This window comes from Solea senegalensis, linkage group LG11 (assembly GCF_019176455.1).
Source record: "Solea senegalensis isolate Sse05_10M linkage group LG11, IFAPA_SoseM_1, whole genome shotgun sequence".
Lineage (NCBI taxonomy): Eukaryota > Metazoa > Chordata > Actinopteri > Pleuronectiformes > Soleidae > Solea > Solea senegalensis.
Window position 1 is genome coordinate 19,874,203 of NC_058031.1, and position 23,222 is coordinate 19,897,424.

Sequence of the window (23,222 nt, forward strand, 5' to 3'; positions counted from 1 at the left end):
AGAGCCGGTGGAAACACGGCATTTCTGTCAGCCTGTAAACAACTGATCCACTGCTGCCGCCATACGAAAGTTAAAATAAGATATTTTGTGACCTCTGTGTTTGAAATCCTTAATTATGATGTATGAAAGTGACACAAAGCTCAACAGCTCTGAGCCTGCTGATTTTCTCTGTGGACTTTGGTGCAGAAGAGTGAGAGGTTCACAAACTTCCTTTTACAGCCAGAAAAAACTGGCAAACATATCCTTCCGTCCTTGTCCCAGACCTGCTGCATGTTCAGCAGCTCGCTCGGCTGACGTTGTGTCAATACCTCATATAATTAAACTATCCCTTAAATAATAGATAAATATGCTAATATAGTCAAGTGAAGTGTACCACATGGCAGTGCTCCAAGCTGAACAGTGTTTGCTAACACAAAGAGCCTGCCCCATTTTACACTGTAACCACAGAAAATAGCTTAATATTTACTAAATGATCATTTCGTGTGGGCATTCGTTTTGTACACAGTGTATAACGCTCCATATTTTATAGCTGCAGCAATTAGTGTTCCATGACCGAGCAGTTGAGATTGATTTCACACACACAGCTCTACTTTCTGCTGACATCGCCACAATGTCAAGCCGCATTTTATAGATACAAACATTCCCACTGTGATTAGCTGTTGTTGATGACTCCGAATGATGGGGATTAGAAAAATCACTGCTAAACTCTGATGCTATGACCACAAACAACAGCTACATGCAACTAAGACTCTGTTGTTCTGAAGGACAAAAAAAAAGAAAAGAAGGTTTCCTTCCCTCCCATCCTCTCCTTAACATCCTCCTAACATACTATGAATCCTGATGCCATCAGTTGTTGCCGTCAGTCACCTGCTGTCACTGCTTTACCTTCAGCTAAACATGAATAACATGGAGGGATGCCAGGTCAGGGCTGTGCCACTTTCCCTGTCAGCATCATTACACTGAGTGACTGGCTGCTGTCTTTATATGAGCATGTTCATGGCTGAAATGTCTGCTCCATGTCAGCTGGTCAAGTTAAGCACACACTCACTGTCACGCACGGTGATTTCACCAGGCAGTGGACACACGTGGGTGTCATCTTTCCACCTTGTCACGGTCCTCTTCCTGTGGAGGCTGCTGCTCCACTAAGTTGACATTTACATGTTCCTTTTCCCCTGATGTTTGTGATTCTGGAAGATAGATTTAGCATCGTGACATCCAGGGTCGGGTCAGAAGATCTTTTATGACCGCTGAGTTTTATTGGCCGGATCTGTTCAGTAAAATGCAGGTACTTATCATATTAGCCATCATATAGCACAATAGTATTGATTTGTACCAGTGATTGTCAGAGTGATTGACTGCTCCACAAAACAAATGATCTGTGGTGATAGAGCTATAAACTGGTTCACTGGTTGTCACAGTTCATCAAGTGTGTTTTAAGATTACTTGGAGGGTTGGGCAATAATTCAAAAACAATATATTGTGTAACACAACAAATAATGGGCCCTTTGATGATAAAGAGTATATAGAGGTGGCAGAGCTGAAGATTTTGGTTGGGAGTGACCAAGATGGACAGGATTAGAAATGAGCATATTCACAGGACAGCTCAGGTTGACCGGTTTGGAGAGAGAGTGAAGGTCCAGATAGTTTGGTCATGTGTTTGGTCAGGCATGGTGATTAACTCGGACGAAGGGATGTTGAAGATGGAGCTGCCAAGCAGGAGGAAAAGAAGTAGAGGGAAGAGGAAGAAGAAGAGGAGGTTCACGGATGCTGTGAGGGAGGACATGAGGACAGTTGGTGTAACAGAAGAGGACAAAAGGGAGAGGACAAGATGGAGGCAGATGATCCGCTGAGGTGACCACTAAAGGGAGAAGCATCCAAAAACACAGATGTAAATAATCAAATGAGTGACGGCTGAGTTCCTCTTACCTTCTTCAGTTTCAGGGTGGATGCTGGAACATACAGGTCTAAGGCAGCATAACTAAGGGACAGTTCAGATTCCCCTGAGCCAGCACGTTATTCCCAGAGGCGCTACCAGAGAAATGATTCTGGGTGAAACTTCCTGAGCAGAAGCAGCAGCAGCAGTAATGTAGTTCTTTCTAGTGGCAGCTGTGTGGCTGTAGGATTGCACTGTTCCTGCAGTACAGTTTGTATTTCACCTGATGTTGCAACGAAAACCCAGGTTTGGTGACGTGGGACACGAAGCCTCCCTCATCCTTCAACAAAACACGGCTGCGTAAACATCCTTACTAATTCAAATATGCCTCTGCACCGCCGGACAAGGCCGAAGTGGCAGCCGAAGCATTGTAACACATTAAAGAAAGGTTTATTAGGTTTATTTCGACATCTAAATAGTGTTTATCTTAAGTTATTTGGTTTTATTTAGTTGGATATTGCACATTTAGGGCACATTTACACATCTGTTCTATACAAAAGCCATTAAACGTTACAGCAAATACAATGTCTGCTGTTTTATTTTTGTTATTTTTCAGTTCTAGATCATTATCACCACACCACAGTCAGCTTTTGTGATTTTACTGCCCTCTAATGTAAAAAAAACAAAGCCGGAGCCTCTTAGATTGTTCATAGCTTCACCGCCTGTAGCGACAGAGTTAATAGAGTGGCTAAATATGCTAGTGTGACTTAGCTGAGTCCACGTGTTCAGGTCGTCCTCTCGTCCCACAATCCAGAATAAATCAAAGTCAGTCTGCTGAAAATAATAAGAAGAGGTTAATTTAATTCTTAATTATTAATGTAGTATTATCATCTGAGACATACAGACAGTGTTGCATCACATTAGAAAAATGTGGGAGAAAAAAAAGCAGTCTAGCAGATTTAAAATAACAGTCACTTTAACTCTTCATACTTAACTCTTAAGTAATAATGTCAACACTAAATGAGTTAAATTTAGCATAAATCCCCAATTAGTCCTCATCAGAATTGGTGTTAATTAGTGTTACTTTCGGTACCGCAAATGGTACCGTGTAGAAGAAAATCAGTGAATGATCTCATCATCGCTTTTGAGGTGTTAAAGGTGAATGTGAAGGTTCCCACACGATAAATCTCACAGTTGGTGAGAAGCATGGTAGCTGAAGACTCTGCTTCTCATTGTACGCTGACAGATTCTGGAAATCACAACAGCGCCTGCATTTTGGTTAAAAATAAGCAATCTATGTCTTATAGCCTCAGACACACAGATGATGTTCAGCTAAATTTCATTGTCCTGGAGGCGTGTGCACGCCAACACTTTCAAATTCCAATGGCCCTGCGTTGTGCTTTTGTCAGTCCCTGTGCTAACTCAATAACAGTCTCAGTCGCCGACTAACAGCGGAAAGCCCAAAAGCACAGCGGTGCACAGTGTTTGCACTCACTCATTCGGAAAATACAATTATTCTCCCTCCCCTCGGCTGTGAAATTGCTGTACTACTGCTGTTAAACACGCCGCAGTCATAATCACTGATAAGAGATGCATGGGGCCGAGCCTCCTCTGCCAATACAATATGCAAACGACGCCCTGCCGCTCTACCCATCTTGTTACTGAGCGATATTAGAGTTTGTGAAAACACTTAGGAAAAGCAGCAGATGTGACGACTGTCGGCGAGCAGCCTCCCCTCTCCTCCCCCGTCTCCTCACAACACCGCTGCTTCCTGCCAAGATCATGGTCGAAATGAGTGATTAATATGACTGTGAAAGTACAGTAGACGACAAGAGATGCTGCAATGTTTTTTGTTTTTTATATGAGAGCTGCTGAATAAGATAAAGCAGGATCGTGTGAGAAGACAGCGGGTCAGATCAGTGAAGATCCTCAATCACAGTCGAATGGAGGCACAGTTTTAAGTTGTTTCTGTCGTTTGTCATAATTACAGGGCTTAAAAGAGACAAATAACTGGAAAGGGACCAACATCAATACCATGAAACAATCCCATGACCTGTGCCTCCCACTGATAGCAACTTACTTTAGATTTCATAGACACATTATACATTCAGGTTGAAGAAAACAACAACTCTGACCTCCTCCATCTCCTTTCTATCATTTCAATCACAATTGGGAATGTGTTCCTGTTCCTGAGCTTAGTTACAGTAATAATGTATGGTGCGGCAAAATAACCATTACATTACATTACATTACATGTCATTTAGCAGACGCTTTTATCCAAAGCGACTTACAAAAGTGCATTTAAACATTTGGGTACAAATAAGAGCTAGAAGTAAGTAAGAGCTTCAAGTAGAACAAACTATGAAGTGCTAGTCATAAGTGCAATACAATTTTTATTTTATTTTTTTTTTTTTTTGTCGTCTTAGTCGAGGTAGAGTCGGAACAAATGTGTTTTTAGTCGGCGTCGGAAGATGTGGAGGCTTTCAGCTGTCCGGATGTCGATGGGGAGATCGTTCCACCATTTGGGAGCGAGGACAGTGAACAGTCTCGAGTTCTGCGAGTGCCTCTGTGATACTCTCAGTGAGGGAGCAGCAAGCCGGTTTGTCGATGCAGAGCGGAGTGGGCGGGCTGGGGTGTAGGTTTTGATCATGTCCTGGATGTAGGCTGGACCGGATCCGTTTGTAGCATGGAACGCAAGCACTAGAGTCTTGAAGCGGATGCGAGCAGCTACAGGAAGCCAGTGAAGGGAGCGGAGGAGCGGTGTAGTGTGGGAGAATTTTGGTAAATTGAAGACCAGTCGAGCTGCCGCATTCTGGATGAGTTGCAGAGGTCGTATGGCGCATGCAGGAAGACCAGCCAGGAGGGAGTTGCAGTAATCCAAGCGTGAGATGACAAGAGCCTGGACCAGAACCTGTGCCGCCTTCTGGGTTAGGAGAGGCCGAATCCTTCGGATGTTGTGCAACATGTATCTGCAAGATCTAGCTGTTGCAGCAATGTTGGCAGTGAGGGAGAGATGGTCGTCAAGTGTCACACCCAGGTTCCTTGCGGTGTGAGAAGGAGTTACCACAGAGTTGTCGAGGGTGATGGTTAGATCTGTGGTGGGAGAGCCCTTTCCTGGGAGAAAAAGAAATTCAGTCTTGTCGAGATTGAGTTTCAGGTGATGGTCAGACATCCACTGAGAGATGTCAGTCAGACAAGCGGTGATCCGTTCTGCTACCTGTGTGTCGGAGCTGGGAAAAGAGAGAATGAGTTGGGTGTCATCGGCGTAGCTGTGATAGGAAAAACCATGAGAGCGAATAACCGAACCAAGAGAGTTGGTGTATAGAGAGAAGAGGAGAGGGCCCAAGACAGAATCCTGAGGGACCCCAGTAGCTAGAGGACAGGGTTCCGACACGGATCCTCTCCAGGTTACTCTGTATGTTCGGTTTTGAAGATAGGACGAGAGAAGGGTAAGTGCAGAGCCTGAGACACCTAGTTCTTGAAGGGAGGAAGTAAGGATCTGGTGGTTAACTGTGTCAAACGCTGCAGAAAGGTCCAGGAGGATGAGCACAGAGGAGAGAGAGGCAGCCCTGGCAGTGTGGAGTTGCTCAGTGACAGCAAGAAGTGCAGTTTCGGTCGAGTGACCTGCTTTAAAACCAGACTGAAGAGGATCAAGAAGGTTGTTCCGGTGAAGGTAGGAGGAGAGTTGATTAAAGATAGCGCGCTCCAGAGTTTTGGAGAGAAAAGGAAGAAGAGAGACAGGTCTGTAGTTATTTACTTCAGACGGGTCAAGGGTGGGTTTTTTAAGGAGGGGGGTCACTCTGGCCTCTTTAAGAGAGTCCGGAAAGCAACCAGATGACAGAGATGTGTTAATGAGGTGGGTGAGGAAAGGAAGAAGATCAGAAGCAATTGACTGAAGAAGGTGAGAGGGGATAGGGTCAAGGGGGCAGGAGGTGGGGCGGGCAGAGGTTATTAGGGAAAGAACTTGATCCTGAGATAGAGGGGAGAAAGAGGATAGAGAAGGAGCTGAATGTGTGGTTGGTGGAGTGGTGAGAACAGGAGGTGGGGTTGAGAAAGAAGAGCGAATGTCACAACTACGTTAAGAGGTGAGATATGTTTTGTATTAAGTCATAAAATGATTCAAAAGGTTTATTCATTGGAATACTGGCTTCACTTAAAATGGCTAATTTGCAGCCCACAAACTCTTGTTTACGGTTTGAGTTTATGGTCTGGCCTGTTCCACAGCCACTCACCCAATAATGCAGCTTGTACAACTTGGACACACAGGTTGCCAGAGGAGCTTGTCAAACACTGCGAGCTAGAACTATGGGTCCGAAAGGCATAACATAACCAAACCTGAAAGGCCTCATCACACCAGCTCTCAACGTCCTCTTATTTCTGGAAAGGAAAAATTAGAATCTAGAGGAATTTGGAGATAAATACAGTCGAGGCTAATTTTCTGATAACTGAGCTTCAGTCAACATTAGCTAAATCTCCGTCGTAGTATATTATTGCCGTGTAATGTGATAATTCTCCACTGCTCTGCTCACAGCAGGAAAAGACGTCCACTTCTCACTGACGCTGATATATGAATATTAAAGGAATACTTCACCAATTTGAATGTAGCCTTGTATTACTAGAACAGGGGTAGCATTTTTGAAAAATTGTGCTTCCCAACCTCAGTTTCCCCTGCGTTGAGAAATATCTTCATTCTTCTTTTTGTTATGTGCCCACCAGTGACACTAAGTCACTTGGTCCGAGGCTTGAAACAGCAACGGACCTCATTCCCAGAATGTAAACACTGTCCGCCAAGTGTCACACAACAAAGAAAGTACAAAAATTCTACCCCTATTATAGTAATTCAAAGCTAAAAGCAAATTGGTGAAGTATTCCTTTAACTTAAATAGGTTCAGTGTTTATAAAAGATAAAACAGTAATGGCTGTGTATGGATATGTGTAAGCGGTTATAAGTGAGCGTTCTTGTTTTTATCCGTTGGAAACTATCTGGCAACCCGAGAGACCCTCGGGACATCATCATCGTTCAATATTTTCATTGCAGAACCTGCTTTGAATGTTAATTGCCAGAGGTTTACATGTTTTACATACAGACCCTTTACATTTACCATCGTTGTATGCCTCTCTGCCAAAATGTGGTGAAGATGTTTGTTTTTTATGAATGCGAGTCTAAGCTTGGCTCACAGGAATGAACTACAGATGCTGCTGGGTCATAAATTATGCACAAACGACTGAAAAATATGTAGGAAAAGACTTTGAAATAATGATATGATCGGGATTAAATGTATTTCGCTGCCACAGTAAACCTTTTTAGACCCTATTAGTCCAGTCCAAGTGAACGGTTGTGGCAAATGTGAAGATATGAACACAGGTCAATCCTCGGACGTTCACGAGTATCCGTGTCTCTGCTTGTGCAATAAAACAGCGGGTTTGTTTGTGTGTCCAGCTCGACCACAATACACCTCCACAGTGAAGAGGAGAGCTGCAGGAGGCTGCTGAGATCCAGCAGTGGGTGGACTGAGACAAATAAAGAGGAAGCCGGTCTGTTTTTGTGCAAGGATTGCAGCTGCAGATATTCACTTTGTCGTCTCCATCTGTGCCTGTATGCAATAATAACAGAGTGTACGTGCATAATGAGATTCATGTGAACAAAAGGTTATCAACAAGCAGCACAAAATTCACTCGCTAAACCTCAGCAATCACCAAACACAAAGATGAAATTAACATTTTATTACCAAATGTTTCATTAGAAAATATTTTACACACAAAATCCATAACAAAAGAAAAACTGAAAGCGAGAGAAAGAGAAAATTCTGTCCATGATTATCGTACAGTGTTTTAACACCACTTGATAGGAATAAACAGAGCTGCAGCTGCGAGAACATCTGGGTTTTCTGCGTATTTTAATCTACAAAACTCTGCTCCTACGGTTTCTGTGGTGAGTTTGTGTGTGCGCTGTATTCATGAGATCTAATACATAAAAATATCTCGAAAAGTTGAGTTCCGTCGTCCTCAAATGTTGCATGTGAAAGACTGCTTTAAAAAAAGGGAATTACTATTAAATAACAACAGACTGCTTATGGCAGACTAATGTTTCAGCAGCATTACTATGCACGAAAATAAGTTTCTGTTGGTTGCAGAAAAACAGACCAATAGCTCAAGGTCACATTCACCTTTGGGCCATTTGTTGTTATTATGTGTAAGAGCAGATTTCTGTGTGTGTGTGTGTGAGCAAGGGTCAGATTAGAAACTGTCTACGAGGTCCATGATCCTCTTCCGCTCGGCTTCTCTGAACTCGTCACTCTTCCCATCGCCGATGCTTTCTGCGTACTCTGCAGGAGGTTAGAGAAAAATTCAGCAGATTAGTTGACTTGACAGCACAGGCACGGCTGTGCAACTCTCCAGGAGAACAACATCATCCTTGGTGTCAGACATTCACAAACTGGCTATAAGTAGCCTTGTTTTCCTTGCACTACTCCGGACCGAGTATGGATGATGTTTAAACAGATTAGACAGACAGACAGGTAATTATAATATAGATATTGAATAACCCCTCACTGGTGGCAGTCTCTCGTCATCCCTTTGTAACAAAAGTTGAATTACAGCTTTTCTTTGAAAAATGTCAGTCATATGAGGAGACTAGCAGTGACTGTCTGTCCTCTGGCTGCGAGCAGTAATCGGTCCAGGTGAATTGTGTCGTGCTCAAACTTCCATCGCACGCTCCTGAGCGCCTTCTTCATTCTGTGCTTCCGCCTCCGACACAAGGCCTCCGAGACCAGAACGGCAGTCGATTTGTGAGTCTAATGTGCAGGCAGAGAAAGTTGCAGCTGCTGCAGCCCCCGAGGAGCACGGGCATTTGCTCCGTCTCTCAGCCTGCCTCCGAGGTAGGGATTACACATTAAACCCAAGGATGTCAGAGACATCCAGAGAAAAGAGCACTTTTCTCTGGAAGACAGGAGAAAGACGAGGAGAACGAAGGAGGCTTTTCTGACGAGAGCCCGCAGGGTTTAGGGAGACACATGGCTGTCAAAGACACCAGGGAGACATGTTGTACAGTTTCATAACTTCATACTTTTATTTTCTCCACCCCATAAGACAGTCTAACATGAGCTTCAGCTAAAATCTCATTGATTATTTGACTGCTCGTCAACGCTATTTTACGCTATGGTGGCTCAGTCGCTTCGAATATAGTCGTTTCATTTATTGAAATTGTCTTCATGTCCAAAGAACCCATCAATAAATAAATAAATAAATAAATACATTGAAAACAGGACAAAAGCCAGTTTATTACAGCCCTTACAATGCTGTAATAAACACAACCAATCATTTTATTTAGACCACATGGAATGTTTGTTTTTCTTTTTTTAAAAGTAGGTTATGAATAGCAGTATATTTAAATATCAATATTTCTGTCAAGCTAAAATGTAAGTAAATCTGGGTAGACTCATAAGGAATGGATAGGATAGATCTGGATATTTTTAGTCTATATCCTGATATACAAGTTACATCAGCTGCACACAGGTTGTATATATGCTTTAATTTATATTTAGAGTATTTCAGGAATCGGTTTGATATAATAAATGGGATACCTGACCACCATACAGATTAAATGTGTGTGTATATATTGGTGTGTACATGTACTTGTGGATGAATGAATGTGCAAATATGTGTGTGCATGTATATATGCCTGTCTCATGCAGGTTTGCACATACCATAAGTATGTACTTTAATTTGTTAATTGCTTGATTACAATGTGTTTTAGTATTTGCCTCACTGTTCTTAAATGTCTACTCTAAGAGATCAGCTATATAGCCTAATAATTAGATTGTTTTTTTATCAGATATTCTTGAGGACATATCATGCAATCTTGCAAAAACAGAAATAATGAGGCAGCTTGATAAGAATCCAGAGATTTTGAAACAGTAAGAGGAGAGACATTGCTGCATTTACACGTTTATATACTTATTCTAGTTTCCATTCCATTCTGTCACTGCTTCAGAAAGATGCTCACTTTCATAAAGTCAGCGGGTTTACATCTTCTACTCGGAATTAATGTAACGAGCAGTCACAGTTAGAAAACTTTCAGTGGCCCTGGAGGTCCATCCATGTGTAGTAAGAGCCACGTAAGCTGCGTCGGACAATTACTTGATAATTCGTCGTCGTGTCTCTTCATAAAGTTCAAGAATCACTGTGTTGCTGAAGTGACGGCGGGATGGAATATTATACCGCGGCTCAAGTACTTTATTCATATGCTGAAATCCTGCATCCTCCACCACGGCATAAGGCTGCATATCTTTCGCTACAAACACCCCGATTTCTTTACTTACGGCTCTTGCCCCGTCTGACTTCTCACCGATTGCCTGTTTAAATGCTGCGGGGAGCGTCAAGCGTCACACTGGGGTGATGTCTCAGCAGATAGCATAAGTAACGCGTGTGGTGCAGTGCTTGCATACAGTTAATTTTGAAACGCTCCCACACAGGAGGATGAAATGATGCTGCCTGCACATCCTCCAACGCTGGGGCTCAAAAAACGTCACTGGGTTACCGGCGCAAGGCTTACGCTACGTTGTGTGTAATAAACCAAAAGGTACACACGTGCCCCGAACCGTGACAAGCGTACCGAACGGGACAGATTTTTTTTTTTTCACCCCAAGCTAAGATGCATCACTTATTACTTCCTAAAGTAATTTTACTCCTAAAGACTTGTCTACCGTAGCTTTAACTGCACTGCCTCATAAGCAGCCATAAATAATGTCCTAACGAGAGAAGATGCTGGTTTTAATAAATTTAAATTATGCTCCAATAGCAGCATTTTCATTCTTTTTATTGTTTTTCTTTGTCTATTGTTGAGTATTAGTTAAAAATAATACCACAAACCTGCCAAGATAGCAGTGGAGGAAGAAGTGCCGAGTTCCTTTACTTAAGGAAAGTGCAACACCAACCATGAAAAATGATTAATAATTTCTCTAAACTGTGTTTTTTTTTTCCCTTGAAAGGAAAAGTAAGCAATCAAATAAAATGTGGAGGAACAGAAAGTGCAGCATTTCTCTTTGAAATGTCACGGAGGAGAAGTAGTAAGTAACATAAAAGGAAACTCCTCAAGTATAAAACATGTTCCTTTAAAAAAAGAATCACACTGCCTTTCATCACTGCATGACAGAGTAAGGGAATAAATTGGACAGGTGTGCATTTAAGTCAGGAGCACCAGCCGTACATTTGAGCAGCTGTGTGGAAAGCAGAGCAGTTCAGGACACTTTTGCGAGATACAAGTTTTTAGTTGAACTCAGAAGAGATGCGGTTAGACAGATGAGTAGCACAGAGGTCAATGCATCATTGGGTATTCTGAGGACAGCTGGGTAAAGAAAGAGCACAGCACTGGGAGGGAAGTCATAAAAGTAAGTCCAGTATTTGGAGGTGGGGGTGAAGGTTTGGACTGTGGAACAGTGATATGCAGCTTCAACTGAACCCAGAATTGCAGCACTGAGGATTTGAATGTGATCCCCAGGATCCTACTCAACTCAAGAATAGCAGAAATTTAAGGTTGACCGAGAAAAGCAGGAGAGCAATTCCTCAAAGACATGAAAACCTACAGCCTCTTTTCACAGTACGCCTGTCATTGTCCGTGTGTGTGTGTGTGTGTGTGTGTCAGAGGGTCTATGAATGGCGGTGCAGTCAGCCACACAGACAGAAAGGTCAGAGACTCTTCAACTCTCTGCAGCACCTTTTCTTTGGCATGCTGGTACTCCCTACCTTCCGTCTCCACGGCAACAAGATGGGGGACAATACAGTACTGAGCATGGCCATTACTCAGGTCAGTGACTGCAACTGATCTGCCATGAGTACAAGGAGAACCATTTCCAGCAGCAGCAGCAACAGTCACGAGTAAGACACAGTGTGATTGGACGCCAACGCCCCCGGGCAGTCGACACCGTCCGTGTCGAGTCCAAACCTAACTGTGCTTCCCAATATTTCAGTGTCACATGTCCAATAATCTGCCAACTACATCAAGATAAAGTGAATCTCACTATCTAGAGTGCAATAATGGGCAAATACATTGATGTGAAATGACGCCGATTACAGTTCCATCTCTAAAATAAAACCGTCACAAGAGTCAAAAGGACACCTTGAGGGCAAAAAAATCGTGGATACACTTAGCCAGCCATCTGCTGATGTGTTTTCTGAGTGCTGTTTTTAAGGCCTTTAAAGGGAAAATGGCAGCATTAACAAGTATTGGCTATCTAAACATCAACTGTGAGAGCCCAACCATTGCAATGGGTAACATATTGCTTCATTACTATAAGTGCATTTTGGATCTCTGGGGGGAAAAACCTCGGTGTCAGGCAAATGCTGCAGCTTTGCAAGAAGGAAGAATGCAAACACAATATGCCTGTGTGGTGGCCAATCACTGCACAGCACAGTAAACCCACTCAAGGTGGCATCCTCCAAAACGTCTTCTCTGTGATGGCCTGTTCCTCAACCTGATGCAAATAAGCTGCATTTGCCATCAGACAATTAGTCTAACTAAAAGCATAAAAGATTGATAAATTGATTTTACTGGGACACTCGGGAAGCAAGAGCCAATCTCAGCCAATACACCCAATACATCCTGGACACAGATCTCCTGTCTTTTTTCAGGTCGAACAGAAACATGTTCACACCATTTTCCCTAATCCCTAATTCAGTCTTTGGAGTGTGTAAGGATGCTCGAGTTCCCTAAACAAACCCCCCCACACACACAGGGAATGCAAAACATGCAAACTCTACACAGAGGGTACCCAGATGAGCTGAAACCAGCAGTACCTGCATTAGAACTAGCACTAACCACAAAAAACTCACCATTAAGTATATTATTTACTGTCATCCGGCAATCCCTTATTTCTTATTATTTAGAGCTAAATGAGCATTACCCAGGGTGCCTGATACGATTGTAATCATTAGCAGCTCAAATTATTTCTTTCTGCTTTTCAACACAAAGTCAATGGAGATTTCTTTATGATAATGCTAAGTCACAGTACCTGTGTGACATGACCTACCAACGTTTCAAAGGAGGAAACCTCATCACTGATTTCCACAACCTTAGTGAAATCAATTTCCTTCCTTACTGTGAGCTAATCCTTCCCTCCTGCAGAACCGCTTCTCATCCAGTGAACTAACGTCATTAAGGTCAAGACATCAGAGCCAGCTACACACTCTGCATGTGCTTAACCTTTTTTTCTGCCGCTTCACATTGACCAGGTGGAGCACTTGAACTGTGGCCTAATGAACAGGGTAAGGGCGCGCGCGCACACACACAAACACACACACAGAGGCTTAGACACAAAAACTCAACACACAATGTCTGTGAAGATCATGCAAGGACAAGTACACAAAATATGAACATGAATTATGTAAACACATGCAGGGGCAGACGAAAATGCAATATGCAAATTCAAAGATGGAGCAAGCTTAACATGTAAGATTAGTGTACAAAATGATGCACATACAGGAGCGAGAGCATACACACGTTAATAAGTAGCCATGAGGAAAAACAACATTTCAATGCATGACACAGCATGTAAAGCCTACAGGCACAAATCTGGGTTTAAAAATGGACAGTGATTTTAAATTGGACCGTCAAATTGGTGCAGCGGTGAAGTCCAGCTTTTTTCGTTTAAGAAACTTCACAAAGGCAAAACCTTTCCTTTCAACACAGCACTTTGAGACTGTAATCCATGCCTGTATCACGTCTCGCCTAGATTACCTTAACACACTTTATTTTGGAGTCAGTAGAGTTCATTATAAAATTATTTTATTTGTTTTTAAATCCTTAAATGGTCTTGCCCCACCTTACCTATCTGAGCTGCTTAATCCCTATACTCCTGCCCGGGCTCTGATGTCAGCTGATCAGCTGCTCCTACAGTTACCTAAATCCAGACAGAGCTTTTTCTGTTGTTGCACCGAGATTGTGGAACAATCTTCCACAGCATATTAGACACGCACCTTCACGGTCCACTTTTAAAACGCATCTTAAAGCCCATTTCACTCTTTCGCTTTCGACCCAGTATGAGATGTTGGTTTTTATATTTTTTATTTTTTTATATCATTTTATTGGATGCCTTGTTTATTTGTGTTGCAGTTTTTTATTGTTTTATTGTATGGTTTAGTGTTTGTTCTTAGGTCTATTTGTTTTATTTATCTCTGATGTATAGCACTTTGTTTCAACTGTTGTTGTTTTTAAAAGTGCTTTATAAATAAAGTTGGATTGGATGCACATGAAAACATGCACATGTGCACTGACTGGCCACTGCGTTAGGTACACTGATTCAACTGCTTTTTAACACACACACTCCAACACCTGCTGAAGTTCAAACCGATCATCGGAATGAGGAAGAAAGGTGATTTAAGTGACTTTGAACATGACATATTTGTTGGTACCAGACAGGGTTGTACTGAGTATTTTTAGAAACTGCTGATCTACTGGGATTTTCACACACAGACATCTCTAGGGTTTACAGAGAACAGTCCAAGAAAAGAGAATATACCCAGTGAGTTGGTGCCAGAGGTCAGAGGAAAATGGTCAGACTGCGCAGAATGAAAGGTAACAGTAACACACATAAACCCTTGTTTCAACAAAAGGTATGCAGATGACCCTCTACACTCTACACAGCCAGTGTACACAATTGCACACAATGCACACAGACCTAAACTTCTCTGCCTCATTAAGACAAGGTTTTGGCCTCAGTGAGGATGACTGGTCCTGACAAGGTGAGTGTTTATAGAGAAAAGGTCCCGAAGAGGTAACAAATACAAGTATACACACTCACTCACTCACTCACATACACACACACACACTGGAGCATCGCCATGTTTTCTGGCACTGCCATGTGTGACGGATGGCTTTATCTACAGTGCAACATGCCACCGAGAGCCAGTGGGTGTGTGAACGGAGCCTCGTCCTCGAGCTTTATGCGACAATGATACAGGATGGATGGATGTCACGCCAGAAAGAAAAGAACACAACTGCCAGGTTTTTGAAAACCAAACACTACAGGGCAGGATGGGAGAGGAGGAAAAACAGACAATGAATGACGGACAGAAAGACAGTGTCCTCTCCTCTCACAACAAGAGTTCAAATAGATTATATTTCATACAAGGATGTTTCAAATGGCGATTCTTAATACTTGTTTATTGCTATAATACTTTTTTTCAAATGTATGTAATTGATCTGGATTTCATGTTTTCCTCTGTTTTCCTCCTCTGTTTCTCTGCTTCAGGAGGTCTCCATAAGCAGGGGACAGTGTGACCAATACTGTTTACTTCAAAGCTGTGTTAGTGCACAAATGGAAAGATGCAAAGCAAGAATAGCTTGGAGAATAAAAAAAAAAAAAACATTACTCAACTTTAAAACAATGGAAAAGTGGATTTTGACACCTAGGTTCTAAATGTGGTCCAAATCTATTTCTTTGTTCCAGAGAATAAGGGAGAATGGCATTATTCATAGCATTTTATTATATTCCAGCACCGCAGGTTTGGCAGGCAGAGAGCATGGGCGTGTTATCAAACAACAACCACAGCCATAGAGCAGCGATTACACCAACATTTCTCCCTGAAATGTTGCTTGCTTGCCAGTGTTAGAAGCAGCATTTTTAAAAATGTGTCTAAAAGTCTCTAAAAGTAAAATGGACCACTCGCTTTAGATAGCGACATGATTTACTTACTTTAATTCTAAAGATATGTTAAATAAAAAAACCTTTACTTAACCCTCTTATGACCATCATGATAATCAGGCCGTCTGGGTTTATTTTGATTTTATGGCTGTAAAATTGTCAAAAAATGTTCCATGAGCGAGTGCTTCTGCTTCCTTTTTCCAAGATAACTTTCATTTTCGATATCTGGCAGTTATTCAATCGTTTAGGAATTACGGTACTGAGAAGCTTGTCTGCGATTGGACGGTCATTCCATGGAAGTCCTGGGCTACCGTAATGACAGTATGTAGGCACAGAGCTCTATTTCTGCTGCTTTCTGGTAGTTTTTGAATTTTTTAGATACCACAAAAGGTCTAGGAGTTATGGGAATGAGAAGTACGCATGCCAAGTTATACAGTAAGTGCCTCATTATTTAAGAAACCTAATTAAATTCCTCCAACTATTTTACTTAAGGATGAATTGTGTGCCAGGGAGGATTATTTATTATCGAGGACTGTCTGTAGGAAATACATTTCAGCAACCACAGATAACTACAGGAACAAAAAACAATAACAATATAATAAATTCATGCGAGTAAGATCTGATTTTTTGTTGAAACAAAAAACACAGACGAACAGGATGACAACATCAGTAACTACATTTATTTCCCCCCACATTGTGTTTGTTACCTTTGTTACTATTGTGTTTGTATCCAAATGCTTCATTTTAATATGATAAGGTTACTCACCTCTCATGATGTGGCGAACTACTTTGACCGAGCCTCCTCGGAGGTTGAGAATTTGCTGGACTCTCTGCTGCAGCTAAATTCAGAGGAAAAGAGGATCAGGCAAATGCTGTGGCTTTAAAATCAAATGGAAAATAAATGAACTCTTACTCATAAATCAAGTGTGTAGCAATGTTTTGTCAACATCTTGATTAAGTCTGGCCATTTTGACACCACCTCCAGACCAACCATGATAAGCTAATTAGCTTAGGGTGACCACATGGATAGTCCTGGATATTGATTATCTGTCTCCAGAAATGTCTGTATTTTTAAAATTCATGGTGTGTTATAGTCATAATAAATTACGACTGGAGACAGAGTGTGACACAATAACCAGTTCAACAGATCAAAGTACAGCTGGTGATAAGAAAATCAGCATCCGCCTTGTTCATGGCGGTTAACATGCAAAAAAGTTAGCTTTACATAAAAATGACCAAAATAAGCCCTTCATGGGATACGGAACAAAAAGGTTGGTATATATGTTTTTATTTGATTTTGGTGCTATGATGTGTTCTTGTCAACAGTGCATCGCAGAGACAATGGCATGTTTCCAGAGATGTCAGTCATTCACTGGAAACACCCACTCAGAGGATGATGACACATGACATGAGAATTCACATTTGTTTGAGTTTAATACCAGGCAACAATAGAAGGCAGGGAACACAACGGGTGCATCAACTGCCTCTTGAATTATGATTATGAGGCTTGGACGCAGCTATTTAAACTGTAGATACAAGTAGCGTTTGCAGTCAAACCAACAATAGTAGTACTACGGTAGTTCAGTGAATCCCAAGTGAAGTGGTGAAGTGAGCCGCTGAACTGCAAGGGCCACAAAAACCATCTGACTCCTGTCTGCTTTGTCCCCCGTCTCACTAACAATAATTAATCTGAGAGTGCTATTAAAAAAATGTGGCAAATAAAAAAGAAAACAACATCTGCGTGTGTTTATGTACTTGTGAGATCCCAGAGTTGCTGATTTCCACCATAATGTAGCAGATCAACTGGAGGACAAATAGTCCAGCGTCCAGGCGCCGAAGGTAGAACTCATCCTCCATGCTGTCATCCAGGATCTCGCCACGACGAACCATTTCCTGCACACACAGACACAAAGGCTCAACACACTCATAAAGACACGTGACGTGAATAGACCACACATTAGATATGTTTTGGAGACATAATATTCACTTCAAACTAACTCGAGGAATTGAAAATCAGAGACTAAGTTTAATTTAGGTGTTGTTTTTCCTGCCTTTTCCACAAATCCATTTTCTCCATTGAGTGCACACACAAATCAATCGATTTCAAAGCTGCAAAATAAAAAAAAAAGAGAGGGCAAACACTCACACATACATACACACGCTTGCATAGTTATCCATCTTAACAACCCTGTCAGTATGCCAATAACACAGTGCTGCCAATATGCACACAGCCCACATTAATCATCATTAGAGATTAAGGAGCAGACCTGAGGGAGAGAGAGGAGTCTGGAGTGTGAACAGAAACACAGAGAAGTGTCACACAGTTTCACCTATACTTGAACAATGGCAACATATACTACTACATTGTCGTCATGATATACATCAAGCCAAATTAATGCAGTGAGGAAAGCAAATCAGATGAAAAGACACAAGCAAATGAAATGATTATGTCTATTTATCTATAACCGATTTTGAAGCTTGAGGATTTAATCAACAGGTCTGACATCACCCATATAAATCTGAACTCCCAATTTGATTTGGTCAGCATCGTGTTGCAACCAGGCTCCTACTGGAGCTCTGGTGTCCACTTGTATGTACGATACTTTATCATCTGTTTTCCTCTAAACAGGAACATAATTTACAAAACTGACATTGTTTTCTACTGAAGAAGACCTGAAACTAGCAATTGAGACGTCAACTTATATACAATAAGCTGTTTCTTCTACTACTGTTTGAATCATGCACCCACACAGGCTCGACCTGTGCCTGTGCCAGCTGGCCCGGCACTAAAATAGAAGCTTACGTGCTACAGTATATGACACATTAAATCATGACAAAGGGCAACTTTTCAAACTATTCCTAATGAAAACAAATGGCTTTCAGTATCCAGCTAAAGGGTACTACACATGACATTTACACACCAATGATTTCATCTCAAAGAAAGTTTAAACTTTCAAAGAGGCCTTGTCTCTTGAGATCAATTACTCTGTGGAACACAACTGAAGTTAAAGGGATAGTTCAGGTGTAAGACTGTTTTTGGACAAACCATTTGAAAGTGGGAATGCAAAACAATACATTATTGTTTTGTGATTGACTGATTTGAATATGTTTATCTTTGTTGTTGCTATTTGTTAGATAGACACATTTAACACTGCATTAGAAAAAACCCACAGAGGACGAAAACACAATGAGGCCCTAGAGCATATTTTCAATGTGTTCCACTAGAATAATGATTACTACATCATAAGAAAACACTGGGTTCTGAAAGCAGGATTTTATCCTGCAAGAAGAAAAGACCAGCAAAATACAACATAAGAACAAAGAACTACTGTGCAATATGAAGTATAGCTGGTTAAGGATTCAAAACAAGGCCGATAATTAAAACAAGAACCTTTAATAGCCACTGAATGTAGGGCATTTACTTCATCTGTGTCCTCTGGGTAATACACTGGCCGAGAATTTTTTTCTATTACAAAACGGAGAGTTGTTAGTCCTAAAGCTCGGCCTTGTTGTTAGCTAGGGCCCATAAAATATGCAAAAAGATTAGCTCAGTTTCCATGACAACTCAACTCATTGTTTTGTGCTTGTGGCAAATTTTCCAATCCAACCCCGGCACAGATACAACAAACAGGACGTAGGCCTAATTCTATAATAGATAGGACACAATACATTAATGTAAATCCCTTGGGGGGAACGGCACACACACACATCACCTATGTTTGCATTTTCTCACGAGAAGCAAATCTACTTCCTGTCATTCTCAACTCTGCTCATTGGCTACAACTGCAAAGAAGAGCTAGAGGCATTTTGTGAGAACTCAATTACTACGTATCCACATTTCCATTAGAGCCTTCAGCCTATCAGCTGCAGAGGAATGGCTCTTTATCTCAACCGCGGGAATCCATGTGGCCACAACCTGGTTCTGTGACGTGTGTACTGGCAAGATAAGAAGAAACACGGTATGTTTACATGAGTCTGCAGACAAATTAATTCTAAGAGCAAGGTAAAATATCAATGCAACAAAGGACAAAAAGCAGCGAAGTAAATTCTAAAATTAAATTAAAAAATATATATATAATTTTGATATGAACCAATACATATAAACCTACACCAATCAGCCACAACATTACAATTGGCAACTGGCTTTAAAGTGTACTTACTTATACATTAATTTCATTTTGAAAACAGAAGCAGAACACATTAAAGTACTTATATACACTGAAGCTCATCATGAGATCTTTCTTTGTTGCAATCATAATAGAAATGGAAATACAATTTTCCCCTGGGTAAATTAATATTATATTGCAGTTGTCCAACACCATTTATTACAATATTAATTATTTTCCAGTGTCAGTTTTCTGTGAGTTTGATAAGTAAGCGAAGGAATACTCTATTAAACTAAGGACATTCACACTTTTGGAAACTCATGCTGTGATATCGGTTGACTGGTTGATCAGGAACTAGACCAATGACGAAATAGTGTTTCTGAAACACATTTACCAATTGAATTATTGCTTGACTAATTATTCTATCCAAGTCTTAAAATAATGCCCAGATTGAAAGTCACATATCACGTTGCAGCATATGATATAATTGTTCTCTGTAATCCATGACAAAATGCAGTATCCCCTCTAATTAGCTAACGACAAGTGAACTTGTCAAAGTAAAACAAAGGAAGAAAACATTTAATAGATAAAGTTGAGCTACAACCTGCAGCAAGCCTCAGTGTACAGGAACACAGAAAACATATGATGGATCAAACCAGGCTTTTGAATCAGTACAGAGAGTGGAGGGTTTTGAACAGTGACAAGAGCATTAAATATTCATTATTTTGAGCCGAGGAAGTGGACATAAGGGTTATTAAAACCCCAGTGAAAGTGGGCAGTATTCATTAAAGCAGCAGACTTCTGTCCACTTTGGGGTTTGACATTGCGGCCGGCCAATATCTTTTGTGTGGCAGCACAGTCCCTCTGGCAAACAGCAGGCAGAAGAAGTAGAGAAAGAATAACGTGTTTAAAGGAGGGATTGGACAAGTCAATTACTGCAACCTCGGGGGAGCCTGGCAGCCTGGCTACGGTACAGACACAGTAATAAGCAGTGATTTTCAGTCTCAGTCCCTCTACTGTAACTTAGCTGCGGTGTGCAAGTGTGTTTGTGTGATGGGCTGATTATGATTTATATATGAACAGTTGTGTTCATTACAAACCGTTCACATGCGCTTGCGCCTGGGCATGATGTGTACATACGTTTTTTAACAGAAAAGCTTTAATAGGGTGTGTGTGTGTGTGTGTTCCTTGTGTGAGTGTATTACGTTATATGTTTGCTTTCTTGTGCACGGGACAGTGTGAGTGGGTGTGGGTTTTATGTATGTGGGCCACCGTTTGTGATTCATGCACTTCCTTTTCCACTGGGATGCTTAGATGCAGAATTAAAGTTATTTCTTTGTCAGCGCTATGCAAAAACCAACTGTGTGTGTGTGTATGTGTGCTCTTTATCAAGCCTAAGCAAACACAGAAAAGAGAGGTTAGATATCCTCATTAAAAAAACAGAGACACAGAGGTTGATAATGAGGTAAACTTTAAGGAAAAATAAACTAGAACTTTGTGAGAGTGTGAGACAACATGCTGATTTCAAGTTATGATAATCTCCAAAAGAAACCACAGCCCCATGCTTTGGGTTCGCATCAATTAGAAGTTTGTTCATAAAGTGGGGCACAGCAAGGCAGCTGTGTAACAATAAGGGAGGAGGAATTTGCCAACAAGAATACAACATCATTCACTCTCTGCTGAACTCCTTCCAAAAGTTAAAATGCTGCAGAGGAACAGAATTAATCTGTTTTGTACCAATCAGCTTCTTAGTCTTGATCGTTACCTAGTCCCTTACAACTGCCAAGGCCAAGAAAAGAACCTGGTACAGCCATAAACCTTGGTGGTAATTAATCACCAACAAATGTTTATTTTACCAGTAATACCTCTGCCATCACTAACTATGCATATTTTTCAAACCTGTCTCACTATTTTTCTTCTGTTTAAATTGTTACTGGTCAATTAAGTCAAATAAAGTCGGTTGAAGTCTGAGAAATGACTGCGGTCTTAGTTAGAAGATGTTAAATGTTACTTAAAGGAGGACAAATGTGTATATAACAGTTGTCTGTAGTGCCATTACAGCCTCGGTTTCCACCAAGTGGGACAGTGCAGCTCAGGTCGCCACAGTGCAGTTTGGAATGGTACACCCTGATCTGACTGATCATAACAGTGCGACACAGTGAAGCTCACCAATTAAGAAGAAGAAGAAGAAGAAGGCGGCGACACAGCATGTGGCTGTTTATCACAAGAAGACAAGATTTGTTTGAGAGAAGGCTGCAGGCATGGAAAAAAACACAGCCATTTTCCTAACTGTCACACACAAGTGTTAATTCTATATCAACAAATCAATGGACTGCAGTGAGTCTAGCTCCACCCTGTAGGAGCTGTACCACTGTGATTGGTACCCCAAAGGAAGAGTTCCAAAAACCGGGACGGTACAACCACACTGTATGTCTCAATTCCACCACTGTATATATAACTTGACAGTACTTTCTGCACTGGAAAAAAATCACCAATGAGATGAATGTGAAAGTCATTTGTAGATGACCTTCAATAAATCTTTCCAGGCAATATGGTACTATTCAACCATCATATAAAGCTGGAATAATTAATTGAACGTAGCAGGTAAAAGCTCTCAATACAAAGCATCAAAGTTTTTAGGACCACGCACAGATGTGCACATACACTTCCTCAACAAATGAAGGACTACAGTAATGAACAGTATTGTCTGATGAGAGGAAAGACGGATGACTGAGACTGAAAGAAGAAAGGGCACTGATAAAGGGAAGATAAACAAGCTTTGACACAAAATGTCTGCATGAACTGGAAGATACACAAGGAAAGGGAGAGAAAAAGAGAGAACATTCCATCCATCTTCTACTGCTTTATCCTCCACATGAGGGTCGCAGGGGGAGCTGTGCCAATCTCAGCTGACATAGGGCGATAGACGGGGTCACACCCTGGACATATCGCCAGTCCATCACAGGGCAACATATAGAGACAAACAACCATCCACTCTCACACTCACACCTACGGTCAATATAGAGTTTCCAATTCCTAATCCCTAATCCCCAAACCTTCCAAGTCTTTGGACTGTGGGAGGAAAGTGGAGAACCCGGAGAAAACCTGTGTCTTCTTGCTGCAAAGGCAAGAGTGCTAACCACCAACCGTGTGACACTTATATAAACATATAACTAAATATCAAACTTAAGTGCAAAACCAAACCCCACATACACACACACTAATAAACAAACTACAGTAAGCAACTGGTTTCTTAGGTTCAAGGAAAATGCTCACTGCGATGCTTTTCATAGTACCGAGGTTGGCCTCAGTCGATTTTTGCTACACTTCATCAATCTCCAAAAGCTGTTATGAACAAGCTGGGAGCAAAGAAAAGAGGGTTTGGAAGAAAAAAAGGAGGAGAAAGAGAGGCAAAAGCAACTACATTGTAAGAAAAAAATGGGAAAAAGAAGAGGAAAGAATGGACAGGCAGGATATGATGCATAAGAGCCAGATGGAAGATGTATAAAAAAAGAAGAGAAAAGGGATATATTAGAAGAAAGTGAGTAATTGGGTAGATATAAGCAAAGAGAGAACAACAACCTCTCTGTTGTGAAGGGAGGA

The 23,222-nt window shown here is 41.3% G+C and overlaps 1 protein-coding gene across 1 annotated transcript in view; it reads right to left on the reverse strand.

Annotated features, from left to right (window-relative positions):
• Window positions 1-7,582: 7,582 nt before the first annotated feature.
• ctnnbl1 (catenin, beta like 1) overlaps window positions 7,583-23,222 on the reverse strand; it is a 43,340-nt gene continuing 27,700 nt past the window's right edge. The window contains exons 14-16 of the mRNA XM_044038779.1: window positions 17,269-17,406; window positions 16,280-16,352; window positions 7,583-8,199 (exon numbers count right to left, since the gene is read on the reverse strand). Coding sequence (XP_043894714.1) covers window positions 8,111-8,199; window positions 16,280-16,352; window positions 17,269-17,406 — 300 coding nt within the window. The 3' untranslated portion in view covers window positions 7,583-8,110. The remainder of the gene's footprint in view (window positions 8,200-16,279; window positions 16,353-17,268; window positions 17,407-23,222) is intronic.